This window comes from Ctenopharyngodon idella, chromosome 4 (assembly GCF_019924925.1).
Source record: "Ctenopharyngodon idella isolate HZGC_01 chromosome 4, HZGC01, whole genome shotgun sequence".
NCBI classification, from domain to species: Eukaryota; Metazoa; Chordata; class Actinopteri; order Cypriniformes; family Xenocyprididae; genus Ctenopharyngodon; species Ctenopharyngodon idella.
In genome coordinates, this window is record NC_067223.1 from 318,472 (window position 1) to 336,557 (window position 18,086).

Below are 18,086 nucleotides of genomic sequence, written 5' to 3' on the forward strand. Positions count from 1 at the left end.
ACACAACACCTGGGTGACTCAATTAATGGTAACAGATAAGGCAAGAAGAAACTGGTAAACAGAAAACAATGAGGACTGAACCAAAAGAAACTAACTAAACAGCTGCTTAACCCTGACAGATGCTTTTATGAGAGCTCATGAGAGAAGCAGCAATGATTTGTGAAAGAATCATTCTAATGAGTCAGATCTTTTCAGTGAATCAGTTAAAACCAGTCCGTTGTGTATTTCCCATAACTGGTAACTCGCTTCTTAACTACCATAGTATGATGCATCGTTGGAAAATTTGCTGTTTGTGAATGCTCATTGGATCTGTGGTTACATGAAACACCAACAAAAATCGCAATCATAGTTTATTAACAATGCTTTCAGGAAATGCACCTCTGAATGATTCGTGATTAGCTCAAAAAAAAAAAAAAAAAAACCCTATTGTATGGCTGCAGAAGACATAAAGTACAGAGTCATATGGACCTCTTTTAAGCTTCCTTTTTGAAGCTTAAAAGCTCCAGGCCTCATTTATTGTATAGTTGCATACCAAATGAGATCAATACATTATTCAAAATGTATCCTTTTATGCTCCACAAAAGCAAGTAAGTCATATGTTTGGAACAACAGGGTGAGTAAATAAATTATTCCTTTAATGCCACTGTACACCTCTCAAGCACTCAGGTTCAAACAAATACAAATTTGTGAATAAATATATAAAGCTACAAAGCAAAATTAGGATGGACTGGATAAAATCAATTCATCTCAGGGGATCAAACACATCCCCTGGCTGGAAACCGTGTAAATTACACACCCACACTCAGATTCTCACGCATTTGCACAAACACACACGGACACGGACACACACACACACACACACACACACACACACACACACACACACACACACACACACACACTATTCTTAACCACCTGCAGCCTGTGCTGTTGTGATTATTTAAAGGATTTGCTCAACCAAATATTAAAATTATGTCATTCCAAACCATTGTTTTTTTTTTTGTTTTTTTTTTGTTGCAATATTAGATTAGAAAACATTAGAAGAATGTCCAACTGAGCTTGAGCGTGTCATTCCCATTCATTTTAAACAAACAACAAGTGAACCCACCATGGCCTCTCTGATGTGAAGTTATTCCCTGAATAAATTTTGCATAAAATTAAGGATGCGTTTTTAATCGGGGATTTAAGGATACTGGCTTATGGAGTAGAAATGTTGAGAAATCTACCTCGAGAGAGACTAGACTCAGCTGGGTCTACAGCTGCTCTTTTGACCCTTCAGATCGATTACAGAGTAAATGAGACCCCCAGCACCTACACCCGAGCAAGAGCTTATTAAAAACATCCCTAACGAGCATCTTCTAATGAAGTTGGACGTGAGAATCATAAATTGGCACGCTGGATCTTGGATCATCTCAGAATGGAAGACGATTCTGTAAAAACAGTCCTGGCTAAATAAATGTGGTGTTTCAGGATAGAACAGTCCTCCCTAAATGTGAAACTATTCAAAAGAGAAACTCCGAAAATGCTCCTAAAGGAAAATTCCAGGTTCAGTACATGCTAAGCTTTTACCACAGAAATTCAATGTGTAAAAACAAACAGACTGCACTGAGATATAGATAGTTTTGTCCAAAGTACTTTGATGCCTTGAAGTTAAATCTTAAATTTTAAATACAGAACAACAGCCTTTCTGTAGTACTGAGTAATTGGTCAATTTGTGTGTGAACTGTCTGAAAAGCAGGATTCTACTTACAACATGTTTTTGAAGTGTTGTGCATTGCAGCTAATCACAGACATTTCTGTTGAACATGTGAACACAATGGCCAATCAGAGGTGTTTAAGTTATTTAGAATCCAATCAAAGCTCCAGTTTTTGTTTAGCTTGAGTTTTGTGATGCTGATGTTTTAACATGTTATTTACTTATAATTATTATAAGCATTAATAACTAACTCATTTCATTTATTTTGTATTTATTAAAATTTATTTTTACACAATTAAATAAATAGTTAAAAATGTACACTTTACAGGTTCCATTTGTTTAAATTAGTGGACTACATTAGTTAACATAAACTAGCAATAAAAAAAAAAAATACTTAAAAATCATTTAATAGTCTTAGTTAATGTCAATTTCAACATTTAATAATACATAATTAAAATCAAAATGTGTATTTAATGGTCCTGAGTTAATAACTGAGCAGATGTATTTTTATTTACTATTGTCAACAAAGATTAAATAATGGGACCTTAAATAATTCCAATTGTTTTTGCTATGGTACCAAAATTGGTACAGAGAACCGTGAAATTTGATTGGTACCGACTACTGTAACAGTTAGTTTAGCCTTTTTATTAACTGTAAAACAATATGACATAAATTAATAAATGACTGCATAACATACTCCTTCTGCAAAATGTAATTTGCAGTTAAAAAAAGGTGTGAGCTGAATATATAAAGATAAATGTTGTGTACTAGCAGAGCTCTTATCAAACTCTCACAGTCACACTCAAAAGCTCTGGACTCTACATCATTCTTAAATTTTACCTTAAGCTGTACCTTAACGTTAATATGTGTTTCCTGAAATGCTCTTAGTTAAGTATACCTTCTGTAAGTCATACGTTTGTAAGGTTGGTCTGGACCACTCTTATACCTTCTATACATTATCACTGTTGACAGTCTATATGAATATAATTCTAAAGTTGTAATACACCCAGTGTTCAATTAGGCTAAAAGGGGCAAAAGGAGGCATTGCCCCCTCAGTTTCTATTTGTCCCCCCTCCACCCCCAAAACGTTGTTGATTTTAACTCTTTGACGCATACGATCACACCGGTGTGATTAGAACGTTCAAGGCTTCACTGCTAAATTCAAACATGCTTTGGCACTGAGCCAGAGACAGACGCGCTCAGCACTTGTCATATACTGTATTTACAACTACAACTATTCAGTGTTTTCAACTACATCAGGTTTATTTTAGACTTCAGACATTTCAACAAACATTTGAATGAAGTATTAGGCTATTTAAAAAGACATTTATAGTTTGTTCAATTTAAATTCCATATACTGATGTCTATGGAAGCTGCAATAATAACCCATTCAATTATATAATTTGACGAAGTGTTTTATTCATATCAGATACACATTGTGTATGAAACAATAAAGTTTACTCTATTCTTCTCCCAGTTCACTGGCCACATACTTTTATGTATTTCGGTGAAAATTTCATAAATCCGACAGCTCTGAATTGCCGCGCAAACTCATTGTGCGACAAAACACATTCACTTCCACATATTTTACAGTCGGAATATATGATAAAATTCATGATATAGTTAACAAGTTTGTGAATATTTTGAATAAAAAAGGAAAAATTATATAAACGTGATACCTACATATCTGTCAGGTGCATGATGCGTCTCTAAGGAATTAATACGTTCTAAAATAATGTTCTAAAATAACGGTCGCCTTAAACTAAAGCTGGGGGCTCAGCAAGAATATAGAGCAACCAGACTTTAGATAAATTACAATATAGATTACTTTGTAGTTTGGATTATTTCCCATGAGTCCTGATGAATGCAATTTCTACTTCTGAAGTGCTTCTTTTATAAAGAACACTGATTCTTCACATAACGCATTGAAGCAGCCCCTGCATCGATATCAACCAATTCAGCATCACCACCATGGACAGCACCTGGTAATGTCGCACTTAAGAAATTATACCTTAAGCAACCTTCTAAGGTATAGTTCGGGGAACAAGCCTAGAAAAGGTATATCTGCAATTAAGGTATACTTTTAGAGTCTTTGTAGCGCAAAGAGACAACGTTATCGGGAAATCCAGCCGAGTTACGTTTGACATTTAAAAGTTGAAGCTGAAGTAATTACTTTTATAAGATATCAGTTTTACATTTTTTGCCACAAGCCATATCTACAGATCAGAATATTATAAAGACTTGGGAACTAGGTCCAGTATAACACCATATCAACACCCTAGCAACCACCTAGTGTACCCTAGCAACTGCATAACAATGCAGTAAAAAGCTGAAAATTCAGCCGTCCAAAACATGCATACAAGCAACACTTTACTATTGAATTACTGCTATTCCTCTGCATGGACAAGACCTGTCTGAATGACTTGACATCACATAACACACATTAAGTCACATTAGGTCAAATTAATAACACACATTAGGTCAAATATTGAAAATGAAGAGCTGTGAATCAAACAGGAAAAAATTAACACAGGAATTGTGTCAAGCAAAGCTGTTTACCAGAGTCCAAAGGGGGATTCTTATCTATCTGTGACAGCCCACCCCGGCTTTAATAGAGCCGTAAAAAAAAAGGAAAATGCAAGTTTATGTATTCTGGAGCTGAACTTTTCAATTGAATTACATTGTGTTACTGGTTATTCAATACGAGAGGAAAGAGCTTCTATTACTGACTCAGGATGAGTTTCCCAAAGCACTAAGCAGAACATTAGTCGCACATAATATTCAATCTCTAAGGCATGTTTCCCAAAAGCATAATTATCTATGAGAGTAAAAATATCTGAACTTGCATTTACAGGTGTTCAGAAACAGAGGAACAGAAATTCATTAATTAATTAATTTCGATTATTGCAAATCCATCGTTGACAACATTTGAGAATATTGTTCACAGAAGGAATCTGTGCATGCCATGTGATTTTACATTATAGGCCAGGGGTCTTCAACAGGGTGTCTGTGGCAGTACTGCAGGGGCTCCACCAATTATTGTTTGATCTCAAACTCTAATATTTATGGAAAAAACAGTAAAACAGAACAGTAAAATAACTTAAACCACAGCTACAAGTTTGCACAATATGTAACTGAGGTCCCTTCTCCACCTCTGAAGAACTTGTAAACCTACAATGTTTGTGGGACCATGTGCTGAATAAGTATATATAACCTTAACTTCAGATTATAATTATCTGTAGATTCCTTTTATACTGATAAACATCAGATGTAGTCACGACATCCATTTATGATGGGTGTACATTTACTGATCTATGAATATAGCAATAAAAAAATCATATTTTTTCTTACTACTATACATTCTATCATTTAAAATTCAAACTGTAACGTCTTGACAACATAGCATGCAACTATTTTAAATAAATACTATTTAACTATTTAGCATTTTATATACATGCGTTTTTTATTATATATTATATTTTTACTTTTTAAAAATTAAATGGTCAGCAATTACACCAAAATATACACTAGAGCTGCATAATAAATCATTAAACGATCTCGATTCAAACATCTATGCAATCTTATTCCTATATGACAGAGATTCGGTAATGTCATATATACTGTATGAAACAGTCTTTTCAACCACACAGTATCATTATTTCTGTCTTAAAGTAATTCAAAATATCACAGAAGGACTGGTATAGAAGTTTATAGCTTGGATATAAACACTGATGTCTATGGTAGCAATCAAACTTGACGATTCAAATAAAGATTGTATAAATTACATTGTTACACCAGTGACTATTAAAAATGTATTTGATTATTGTAATTGAATCATTCACTCAAGGGATTCGTTCAAAAACACTGATTCATCGGGTAATGAAACAGTGATGTCTTTATAAATGAGTCATTGAATCATTAATTCAAGCTGATTTTTTCCCCCCCAAATAATTCATTCAAATAAATTATTTTTTTTAAATAGACTGCAGCAATTAACATTTTATCAGAACCTCTAGTAAATGACATGTTATTTTGTTTAGTTGTCTATTCATGATCTTGGGAGAATCGTGATCTCTGTTTGAAACAAAAAAATTGTGATTCTCAATTTATCCAGAATCGTGCAGCTCTAATATACACTCATATTTTAACCTGAAACACATGTCCGTTATCTGTTACCCACGTTTCCTGTATTCACTTCTTACGCAAAAAAAGAAAAGAAAAAGAAAAAACTGCAATTAAATCATCTCTAAAAAAAGCCCTTTAAAACAGACTATATTTAACATGCATAAACCAGTCAGGTTGGATATTCTCTAGCCATTCACCAATTTGTATGTGATTACAGTGACCTAACACCCTCATGCGCTTCTAGTTCAGATTACACAGCCAAGAAACCACCCGTGTTGAAAATTGAACTCTGGTCACTCTGAAACATAATTAACAGCTAAAAAAACCAAGCTAACTTCCTCAACATGCAAAATTCACCACACCTATGGGCCTTGAAATATCCATAACACTAGACACTAAATGTAATATGCATCTAATTTTGCATTTTATTTCACAGGGTTTACTGTGATCTTATGAATATAGACATTCTCCTCTATCTGCTCATCTGCAATGATAACCATGGTGACAGTGGTAAAGTGGCCCTACAGTACAGGAATGTACCTGATCGTAACCATGGCACCACTTCTGTTCCCTTCCCACCCGGTGCAGTGTTGCAAAAGAGCTTCTAGATTGTGTGCACCTATGTGTGTGTGTGTGTGTGTATTCCCTGTTGCACAAGCCTGCCCAAGGGGACACAGAGCATAGTAATTCACCGTCAACATCTCCTCACAATGGCTGAGCGGACAGCTCCTGCCCACTCGCATTTGTTTATGTGAGGGAAGCCAGATGCATCACAAACTTATGCACATAAATTATTCATTTGAACAATCTCTAAATGCACATCAATCAATAATTTTCCCAAACATTTTTTTTTCTGCGTTATTAAAGCCATAATTTTCCAGCTAAACAAAAGAGTGTTGAGAAATATAAGATAATCATTCTCCAAATGACTCGCTTCTGGTGGGAGAGTGAGTTCAAAAGGTAAATCACCAGTAATCCTAATGATACAGTATATTAATAAAAATATGAATCATAACAGTATTTTAGTAAGTGTGTGTAGGATAAGGAATGTGTCAAGGATTGTTAAATATTTGAGTTAAAATGTGATTTCTCCTATATTCACCATAAACTACTCTTGAACAATTTGAACAGCATCATGGAAACATGTTTGATTCAAACATTTGTGATTTATGAGGACACCAATTTGTAAAATGACATGGGTATTACACTGGTATTACGACATTAACATGTTTTATGAGGACATTTCATGAGTCCTCATATTTAAAATAGCTTTAAAAACATACTAAACAATGTTTTATTAAAAATGTAAAAATGCAGAATGTTTTCTGTGATGGGTAGGTTTAGGAGTAGGGGTAGTGTAGGGGGACAGAATATACAGTTTGTACAGTATGAAAACCATTACGCTTATGGAATGTCCTCACTAAGATAGCAAAACAAACCTGTGTGTGTGTGTGTGTAGTTTTGCAGTCGTTTGTAGTTTAAAGTAAGAAAGAATTAAATGGACTATCTTAATCTAAAAATTTCAAAAGGTTTTTGGAAGCACTGTGTGTAACAATAGTAATTAATTATTTTAATATAAAAACAACAGAAATCAACAGGAAGCCCCTATTCGTCATACAACAAGTGTGTGGGGTTTTTCTACCTTGTGGAGACCAAATTATTAGTGGATAGTAAAACCTAAATGAGACCATATGAGAAAGGTTCAATAAACATAATAAGCCAATTTATGGCTAAGAGTTTAAGGACAGACACATCAGTAGTTCAGTATAAAAAATAGAAATCAATAGATACGATAGACCTCATCATGAGAGAAAACAAATGTGCGACTGTGTTATCGGTTTGCTGTATGACTAGACCCACACAGAAAAACGAATCATAATCATTACAAAGTCCACCTTTAAATCATACTGTAAAACAATTTATTTCACTTCTGAAGTTATAACCCACCTCAGAAAAGCACCATATAGTTATTCCAAAACAAAACAAAACTTATGTTAGGCATTTGTCTTACAGTTGGTGGAAGAAGCGGTGTGGATAGGGTTTGTTATGGTGCGAAAGAAAGTGACAGCTCGAAAAACTCCCGAGATTTTAAGTACAGTGGAAATATATTTCTTCTCTTATGATATCCACATATACACCACGTTTACACATCTACGCATTAGATTTAGGAGATAACCTGGTTTTGTGCCAAAATATCATGCGTAATTGTGTCGTCTCCAAATGTTGCATTAAAACATCACGGGTAACTTAATGTCAATAAATGGCAGTTGTGCGTAAAGGTGTGAGCGGTACGTAAACGTTCCTCACCTGCACGAGACTGTAATCTCAACTTTTGTAGCAGGAATAGTGGCGTTGAGCGGGTCAAAATCTCCTGTCGTCGCCATATTCAGGAAGCCGCAACTGCTCATACTGTTCATGGTGAGGTTTCCTTTATTTAACCCCTTTAGGCGGAAGAGTGTGGAGACTCACGCCTCTTTACGCTAGTGAATTCATGGGTATCGAAAGAATGCTAGAAGGAAAGCAGAGCTTCCGTCAGTCCATAACAGAGACGGCGTCCCTTCTGCTCGCCATGAGAGAGTGTGAGTGTGTTAGAGAGTGTGTGTGGTGCTGCATGGGCGAAGGAATGGTGCCACACTTGGAGAATTCTTCGCTGTGAATTCATGTGAGACTCAAAACAGATTTAACACTGACAATGCCGTGACAGATACAGCAACAACAATTCCATTAATGCCATTCTCCGTCTTCTTCTTCTTCTTAATAATAATAATAATAATAATAATAATACTGTTATAGAATACAATCATAAATATAGGCATTAAATAATTCAGTAGGCCTATTTATTAAAATAAATATTGTTGTATAATTTAAGTATTATTTTGTATGTGGCATATAATATAAATACCATATTTAAATAATATAATAATAATAACACTAGTAATAATGAAATATAATATAATAATAATAATAATAAGTATTATTATTATAATTATTATTATATAATTATAATAAAATAATAAATGTTTAGTAATTACTACACATTTGTCTGTGATTATGTTAATATTGATTATGTTATAAAATGTTAAAAGCAGTATTTTGTTGTAGACAGTAATAACACAATACATGTGCAAGTGTGTAAATATGGCTGACTATTACTTAGACTGTTAAAATTAATTTCTAATGTACATATAATGTGTACATTTATTAAGCTATTTGAATACAAATTTAATGTTCATCTTATGATCAGTTGATTCTCTTTCTTTCCATAATGTTCGTTCCAAAATTTGAGCATTGAGGAAGTTGTTCCAACTGAATCATACAACTCCAGCAGTTTAATAAAAGTCTTCTGAAACAACACAAACACTTCGAAATTTCAAGAGACAAAAAAATATAATGTATATATTTTCAACAAAAACTTCTTGCATCCTTTCAGACTCAATGCAGGAATACAGATGAGTTCATTATGTTGCATTGTTCTCAGATGAGGCATGTTGAATTGACTTTCTTTACAGCTGCTTTGAATATAACCAGTTATTACACATGGGCAGTCATGACGAGTGGTGTGTTGAATTTATGAGGAAATGGCAATGCTGTCTCTAGTGACTCGTGGAAAAACTCACATTTCAGGGATCAACAACAGTGATTATTGACTTTTGCCGTCAGGTTTGGATTAGCAGTACATTCATGCTAAATAACAAACAACTGGCCATCGATTAAAATCATAAAGGGACAGCTTTGGATGACTCAACAGATATCTAACAAATGCATATGAAATAAGTTTTAATTTAATAATAGTGAATGTTGTTATAGTCTATAGTATATGCTGTTAGAGTCTTTATATGAATGGTAGAATTGAATGGATAACATATAAGTGGCTCTTTTGAAGCATTAAATATTCAAGATGAAAAAATGATCTTTTGTATGAGGTTTCATACTCTAAAACATATGTGTTATGTGCCACAGTTTGCTATAGAAGTTCTTTTAGGAAACCTGTTAGTCATCACGTATTGTCTGTGTTCTGGTTCTTTGTGTTGAGCACCTGTGTCACTGGTTGCTATGGTTAATTAATCAGTCCCACCTGTGCCTTGTTTTACCACTCGTTATTTTTTGTATTTATATTACCATGAGTGGGTCGGTACTTTGTCTGTTCTCATTGTTTATGATGTTTTTTTGTTTGTTTGTTTTGTTTTTGCTCCTGTCTGTATTCCTCGCCTTAAAGGGTTAGTTCACCCAAAAATGAAAGTTCTGTCATAAATTGCTCACCCTCATGTCGTTCCAAATCCGTAAGACCTTCATTCATCTTCGGAAAACAAATAAAAATATTTTTAATGAAATCCGAGAGCTTTCTGACCCCCCATAGACAGGAACACAATTACCACTTTCAATGCCAAAAAAGGTAGTAAAGACATTGTTAAAATAGTCAGTGCAACTACAGTGGTTATGAAGTGACGAGAATACTTTTTGTGTGCAAAAAACCCCCGACTTTATTCAACAATTTCTTCTCTTCTGTGTCAGTCTCTGATGCTGTTTATGCACCACGATGCATGCGTGTGGTATAGATGCAGGAGCCTGCAAATACTGAGCCGGAGTTCTGAAATAGAACCCGGAAGTGCTGCACTGTGTTTACAATGTGAACAGCGTCGGAGACTGAAGTACTTTTTAGCATTTAAACTCATTTTATTTCAGTTAGTTGGCAAGGCTATTTCTAATTTTTATTCATTTTTCTTGTAATATTTATATTTTATTTTATTGCAGCTTTGTTTCAATTCACAGAATTTTTTTTAAAATAACAAATAATTTTAAATGTGTTTTTTAATAGTTTTGTTTTAGTTAAAAAATAACAACATTGATTATGCAGTTGCAAGAATGTTGATATTTTTGATACTTTTTTATTCAATTTGAGCATGTTTTTCACCCACTTCAGGATTTTTTTTTTTTTTTTTTTTTTTTTGCAGGAAATGAAAAACCAAAGAAGCAAAGAAGTAAGCAAACCTTTGCTTTCCCCACTCCACTCTCATACTCTGTTCCATTCTGTGTGTTTTACTTGGTGACACACAAACCTTGATGCTTTGACTTTTTTTAGGGGGGGAAATATACAAACAGTCTCATTGGATATATTGATATATTGCATGACTATATAATTTATATAATTTTACTTTGGCCATGACAAAAATTGTATTGGCCAATCAGCCAGCCATCTTTTATTCGTTATCTAAATGTTACTTGTTTAAAAAAAAAAAAAAAAAAAAAAAAAAAAAAGATGAAATATTAGAACTCCTCATCTCAGCAGGTCATTTTCATTATCTCTCCGTCCGTACTCCTGGCTTCATCAGGAATAGCCTTTAAGTCAATCAACATGTCTCACCATGAAGAACAAAGACCTTTGATTTATTTCAACACTCTCATCAAGCGATAAATCATGGTATTTATTCAGAGAATGTATGCATATGGTTTTTATATTGAGTTTTTGAATTTGCACTTCCTACAGTTGTTCAAACTGAATCCTGTATCCTTTCATAATGTTTCCAGTAAGAAGCAGATGAATGACTGACATTACAGCAGAGTACGGTAGGATGACGTGAGGGTGTTTGTGCTTGAGCTGAGAGATTCCTTACAGCTGAGTGAATTCCCTCTTATTCTAAATTTAGATGAGTGCCTTGCGAGATGGAGACAGCTGCTGGGCGGTGAGGTGCTGCATGTAAGAGAAGGACTTGCACCATGTCCGTGCAGCAAATCGGCTACAGCATTATAACATTTACAGTAGTTCCCGTCCTCTAATAGAGTGCTGCAGGAATTAATCTGAAAACCAAAGGGTTTTTTGGTTAAATGCCTGAAATCTACTCTGAAATTTGTTTTGGGTAACAGGCCACACATGTTGCAGAAGTGTAACTAAGGCAAATAAAGCAAAATAAAGAAAGGATATAAAATGCCACAGCAACAGTGTTTGCTCTGTTTCCCATTAGCACAAAATATAATGTGTCAAACAAACAGACAGGCTCAGCTAAATCTGATACTTACTTACATAAGGTTTCATTAGTTCACAAACAGAATGAGTGCTTCTTAATGTCAGGTTATTTCAAACTTCATCATGAAACTAATGAGAACATATTTGTAGGGATAATTATTTCAGAGTGATGGATCTGTGGTTTTATATTTTAATCAGAGCAATACTTACATCTAATTTGTCAAAGCATCTGTAGCTTCTTTTAATCATTTGATTTAACACTGTCAGGTACAGATGCACAGATTTCTATTAAACATGAATTGGTAACAACTGTGAAATTAAAATTTGCATGGGTAACCCCTCAGACTTGGGGTCAAAGGTCATTTTAAAGGTATAAGGGGCCTGGCTCAAATGCACAATACACAAAAAATAACTGGTTTTGTTTAATAATCTATTTTGTGCATTGATCAATATTTAAATGTCAGATTCTTTTATTAAGAAGACTTTTCTGTCACCAAGGATGATTTTAAAGGGGGAAAAAAAAGTTAAGCAATCATTATAGTTTTGAAGGGTAGAGCATAATAGTTTATTGTATTACTTTAATTATATTTTCTTAATTTTTAAGCGTGTTAAAATGTTACATTTTGTCAGATTTTGAGTATTTTGGGCTTCTGCCCAGACTTTTTAAATTTATGAAAAATGTTATTGTACTTCGCACCTTTCTAAGTAATAATATTAAAAATGTATAATAATCTTTATAGTCTCGAATATTGCTGTGATTATCATCACACCAAGCATGTATATGAAATTTAAAAAAAATATATTGTTAAATTTAAAAAATAATAGAAATAACTAAAACATACTTTATTATATATTTTTTACTTTGACTTTATGAACTGAGTTTTAAAGTAAGAAATATTTTTTCAGACACTCTCAAAACAGCCAAATCCAAGGCATATCCTACCTTTTGACTACCAAAAAAACTCTAATATTTCAGTACCATCACACACAATATCAAAAATCAAAATCCACAAGGCCATGATCAGATCTTTATTTCTGGAGTTTTAAATAGTCAGACGTCCACTGAATGTAAGGGGCATCCATATAAATATACACTGTAAATGCCAGTTCAAGGTGCATTGTGTGTGCACTGCCCCCTAGTGATAGTACTCTGAAATTGCAGTCATAGCTCTACTTTACAGCATGTACATTCGTTCAAGCTCATTCTATAGACCTTATTCACAGCAGCGGCATTTTTGATGACAGCGAGGCTGTGAGGGTTAGACATACTTCTCTTCAGTGGGTTGTACTGTTATTTAATGTGTTTTTTAATTGTTCTGCTGACGAAACTGTCATTCCAAGAAATTAAAGTAGACAAAAAACTCCAGAAAAAAATGAGCTGTGGATAATTATAAGCAATCTAGGAGATTTATACAGCGTAAGCATTTGAAAACACGGCACATCTATACCTCACATCCTCGCTTTCACACCTGTCATGGCGCTGCTCCGAATAAGGTCTTACTGAAAAATTGCAGAGACACCTGTGGAATTTTGACAGATGTAGTTTATTTCACTTATCATCTGACATTGATAATAACTACAGTACACCAGAGGAAAGATTTTTGTACAGCGTACTAAAAGGTTTCAACCAGAAATGAAAAAGAAACAGTTCAGGCTTTAGAAAAAGGTAAAACAGACAGATAGCGGTGCAAATATTATCGTACCATTCCAGTGCAGTTAAGGCTACTGTATGGTTGCATTGAGATCGGTGATGTGTTGTAGTTACATGGAAAGATTCGAACAAAAAGAGTCTAACTTTGGTCAACAAACATTGGAAAGAGCTGACATCAATATTAATGAATAATTTAAAAGCATCGGTTCAGTCCAGTCAACATGACGTTCACAAACACATGTGCTTCTTAAACGCACTGCTCCTATGGCAGTCTGTGATGCCCAAAGCCCAGCTTTAGGAATGTGCCACATGAACAAACACTTATTGACCTACAATATCCCCCATTATGGTCGGCAACAGCTAAACAGGGCACTTCAACACTGTAGATGAGGAAAATATACAGCAGTTACAACATGAAGCTCTCCACTGAATCACTGCCAAACAGGAATGGAAGCAGAGTTTCAGGAAAGAAGTGTCACATTGGTAGAGGAAATTCTTGCAGCCAAAACCTTCACAGTGACCTTCTGTTCTCATCAGAGTTGCTTTGACTGAGTCAATGAAGGCCGTCCTCTAAAGATCCTTTCACTTGCCAGAACTTCACTGTCCGATCACTGTGGAAAAAAAAACAAACAATGTAGATTAACAATCTAAGCAGTTTAACTGCTGCCTATAATGCAGTTTAGCAACTATTTTTCTATTTAAAGATGGGATCAGTAGATTTTGAAAAACGCTGTTGGACATTGTTGATATTTGAAATCAACCCAAACAAACCCACCCCTCTCTTCATTGCTCCTCCTCCAAAACGCACACTCCAATCCTAACCACCCTGCTCCAGTTCGGTCTTGAACCCCGGCCCGATCGCTGCTGGCAGGCGAGTGCACTAACAATGATGCTTCACACCGCATTCTCTAGCAGTCGTCACTGTGCAGTGGTTTAACCTCAAAACTCTCACTATGGCCACTGTTACACACGCAATGCGAGTGGATGTCTGTTTATCACAGCTGACGCGCAACAAAATGCTTCAACAAAAATAAAGCGCAGTTGATGACCAAACGACAAGGACAAAAAAATGAATGTACAGTACACAAGAGTAAATACAAAGTGTTCATTGATAGTCGCCAACAGCACAGCAGCTCCAGACAATCAAACCCAGTGTTACTCACATGAGAAGTGGAATCAAAGCAGCCTCCATGTTTTCAGGCCTTCCCACTTAGCTCTCTCCAGCGCCAGAAAGCTTTTCTAATATAAACATGGTCCTAAAGCGCTTGCCCAGTCATTAACCTTTATTTCTTATATTCTTTTGAGCTTTTGTATTGTGTCCCATCTCTCATTCTGCAGTTTTTTTTTCTTATTTTCAAATCTCCCTCTTGCTCATTCTCTCTCCTCGATCGTCATACGCTCCCTAATGCTGATTGGTTAGACGTTTGTTGTTGGTGTCGGCCCGACTAACTTCCAAACAATGTTTTTGAAACACGGTTTTGTTTTTGTAACTGCCCAAAAGCTGCCACAATTCTAGGTTGTTGTGGGTAGTTGCTGGGGTGTTGCTATATGGTTGTAAATGTGTTCTGAGTGGTTGCCAAGGTGTTGCTGTGCATTTGCCTGGGTGTTCTGGTGGTTGTTCTGGTGGTTTTTAGCACATTGTTATGTATTTGCCTGGGTAGTTACCAAAGTGCTGCTACAGTATGCAGTTGCAAAAGAGTTCAGAGTGGTTGCCAAGGTGTTGCTATGCAGTTGCTAGCGTGATCTGGTGGTTTTTAAGCACAATGTTATTTGCCTGGGCAGTTACCAAGGTGTTGCTAAGAGGCTGAAAACAAGTTCAGAGTGGTTGCCATGGTGCTGCTAAGCAGTTGCCAGGGGGTTCTGATAGTTTTTAGCACATTGTTATGTATTTGCCTGGGCTGTCACCAAAGTGTTGCTATGCAGTTGCTAGGGTGTTCTAGTCATTTTTAGCATATTATTCAGTTAACACACAATGTACCCTAATTTAATGTTACATAATGTATTGGTACTTTTTAGTAATATCATGACTTTCTAGTTGACAAAGTAACAACAACATTGAATGCCCAAACTGCATTACCATTAAATTACCACCTCACAATGATCATCAGTATGATCTCCTAAAGTTTATAAGAAAACCAAGAATGTTCTGGTTACGTAAAATATTTGTAATACTTTGGGAATTTCATTATATATTGCATTTATATGCATTTCTGGACATACAATAAAAAATACAGACTGATTACCAGCATAAATACTAACTGTAGTAATTATTAACTGACAATGTTAATCATGTGTGATTTGTAGATGGTTCCCAAGGCATTGCTATGAGGTTACATGAGTGGTATTTAGCATGTTTCTATGTTTTTAGGGTGTTCTTTAAGATATTCCAAACTCAACTAATAGCACATCTCTCCTTGTACACCGCACGATTTGAGGTAGCACAAATGGTAAACAATAAGTTATGTGCTTTTAATACTAAATACAGCATCTAACTGTAAGCTCTGATTATTTGTATTTTTATATGTTTGTGTTGGTGTTTAAATGCCTGTCACTCACTCTGAGGCGGTAAAGAGCTGATTGCTGTTTGTGCAGATGTCATTGACAGAGCTGTCATGACCCCTTATTTCTCCCAGAGCTCTGAGCGTGTCTGTGTGCCAGAATTTGAGCAGTCCGCCCTTGCAGCCGCTCATAACAGCACTGGAGCCAGGGACCACCGCCAGAGAGCTCAGCAGATCGGAATGAGCCCATTCTACCTGCTACAAGAAAACATGCAAACAAATTAATTATAGCAGGATGAATAAAGGTTGGTTATGAGGGTTTTACTACAGTCAGTGTCTTTATGTGTGATAGTTAAGAGTCATTTATGGATTTATTTTTAGGTATAAACAAAAGTTAACTCTGTTCCAAACCCTAATGAGCTGACTCGCTGTCCTCAGGACCTGAAACCTGCTACTGAGATGAATGGAAATGCTAACAAATAGCTTTCTCCAAATATTATAGACTTCCTTGTTTCGAATAGAGTTTAGCATTAGCATACTGCTAAGCTACAGACTTTTTGTATATTTACAATACATTTTCATCTCAATTCCATCATCTTGAATGGCATTTTTCACTAAGCTCAAAGATAGACTTGTTCTCAAAGAATACATGCAATGCTGCAAGAACAAAATCTTTTAAGTAGGCACCACAATTTTGCTGCATACTAAATGAAACAGCTTTAGCTTTGGGAATGATGCCTAAAATGCTGCTTAGGTAGGCAGCTCAATAAGATTCTGGAACACAGCCAGAGTGTTTACCGTCAATCAGCAAAGCTGCCATTTCTTGCATCAGGTACTTACCCCTTGTATCTGTTTGCTGGCTAGGTCCCATTTTTTAATGCAGGAGTCTCTGGCAGCGGTAAAAAGTGAATCACCCTGTACGGCCAGAGCCTCCAGCCCATCCTTATGGGCTGGGTCGAAATGATGTGCGGCGCTGATGCTGCCCTGAGCGCCTTCCACCACTTCAAACATCTGCAACACAAGAAAATAAAAGACTAAGAGACGCATAACAAGACCAAAAAGCATATCTATCGGAGTCCAAAAGCATCTTCCTGGATTTGTTTCTGGTTGTACTTGAGGTTATAATAATGGTTTAAACTAATGTTTTTGTTCAAGCAACCATAAATTAGCTGTAACAGCTTGTGTAATTGTGCATGAGCTGTGACCAAAAGGTGAAAATTATCATATGGAAATCAGCATATGCACCCATAGGGGGTCTTATGTTAGTTTACAGAGAGCGTGTTAGAATGTCTGAACGTACCTTCACGGTGTGATCTTTTGAGCCTGTTATGACCACATCTTGACCCTTCCCCATCTGGTCTACCGCAAGACACATTACCGGCCCCAGATGTCCCGTCAGTTTCCCAGTAGATACAAACCTGTAGAAGACAACAGAATAATGTGTAAATGGAGACTTAAGGCTGGAATACACTATACAACTTTTAAAATCTGTAAATGTTACAGAGGAAAAACTGGGCACTGGACACATGGGAAAAACTGGTATCGGACACTACCAAACTTTCAAATAGTTGAAACACAACAAAATGCAGAAACATGCACCTCGTTACTTCGAGATGCTTGACAAATGAAAACAATATATATGTTCTGTAATCTGCTCAAAATATCAAAAATGTTTGATATCCTGGAATCGCAGTCTGAAGCTAAATATAGGAGTCTGTGCCCATTATATACTGATCAGTCACAACATTAATACCACTGACAGGTGAAGTGAATAACATTGATTATATTGTTACAATGACACCTGTCAAGGGGTGGGATATACTGTAATAGGCAGCAAGTGAACAGTCAGTTCTGACACCTTTCTATCATGAGCAGCATTAAGTTTTTCAGCAATTTGAGCTACGGTAGCTATTCTGTGTGATCTGACCTGTGTGATCTGACCACGTGAATCAGTGAGCCTTGGGTGCCCGTGAGCCTAGGGTGCCCATGATCCTGGCACAGTTCACCAATTGTCCTTCCTTGTACCACTTTTGGAAGGTACTAGCCACAGATCTTTTGGCTTGACCATTTTTCTGGCTTCCAACAAATGAAATTCAAGAACACAGTGCATTGCAGTTTGCTGTGTATGGGGCTGCATAGCCGCAGACAGGTCAG

At 35.7% G+C, this 18,086-nt stretch overlaps 2 protein-coding genes across 6 annotated transcripts in view; both read right to left on the reverse strand.

Moving 5' to 3' along the window:
* The window catches only part of LOC127511505 (copine-8), a 174,512-nt gene extending 166,068 nt beyond the window's left edge, over positions 1 to 8,444 (reverse strand). The window contains exon 1 of one of the 3 annotated variants that reach the window (XM_051892342.1): positions 8,129 to 8,444. In XM_051892342.1, coding sequence (XP_051748302.1) covers positions 8,129 to 8,238 — 110 coding nt within the window. In that variant the 5' untranslated portion in view covers positions 8,239 to 8,444. The remainder of the gene's footprint in view (positions 1 to 8,128) is intronic. The other 2 variants (XM_051892341.1, XM_051892343.1) reach the window with 2 other exon arrangements.
* Positions 8,445 to 13,308: 4,864 nt separating this feature from the next.
* The window catches only part of LOC127511502 (kinesin-like protein KIF21A), a 57,217-nt gene continuing 52,439 nt past the window's right edge, over positions 13,309 to 18,086 (reverse strand). For all 3 annotated transcript variants that reach the window (XM_051892333.1, XM_051892332.1, XM_051892334.1), the window contains 4 exons: positions 17,233 to 17,350; positions 16,773 to 16,943; positions 15,991 to 16,190; positions 13,309 to 14,045 (listed from right to left, as the gene is read on the reverse strand). In XM_051892333.1, coding sequence (XP_051748293.1) covers positions 13,988 to 14,045; positions 15,991 to 16,190; positions 16,773 to 16,943; positions 17,233 to 17,350 — 547 coding nt within the window. In that variant the 3' untranslated portion in view covers positions 13,309 to 13,987. The remainder of the gene's footprint in view (positions 14,046 to 15,990; positions 16,191 to 16,772; positions 16,944 to 17,232; positions 17,351 to 18,086) is intronic.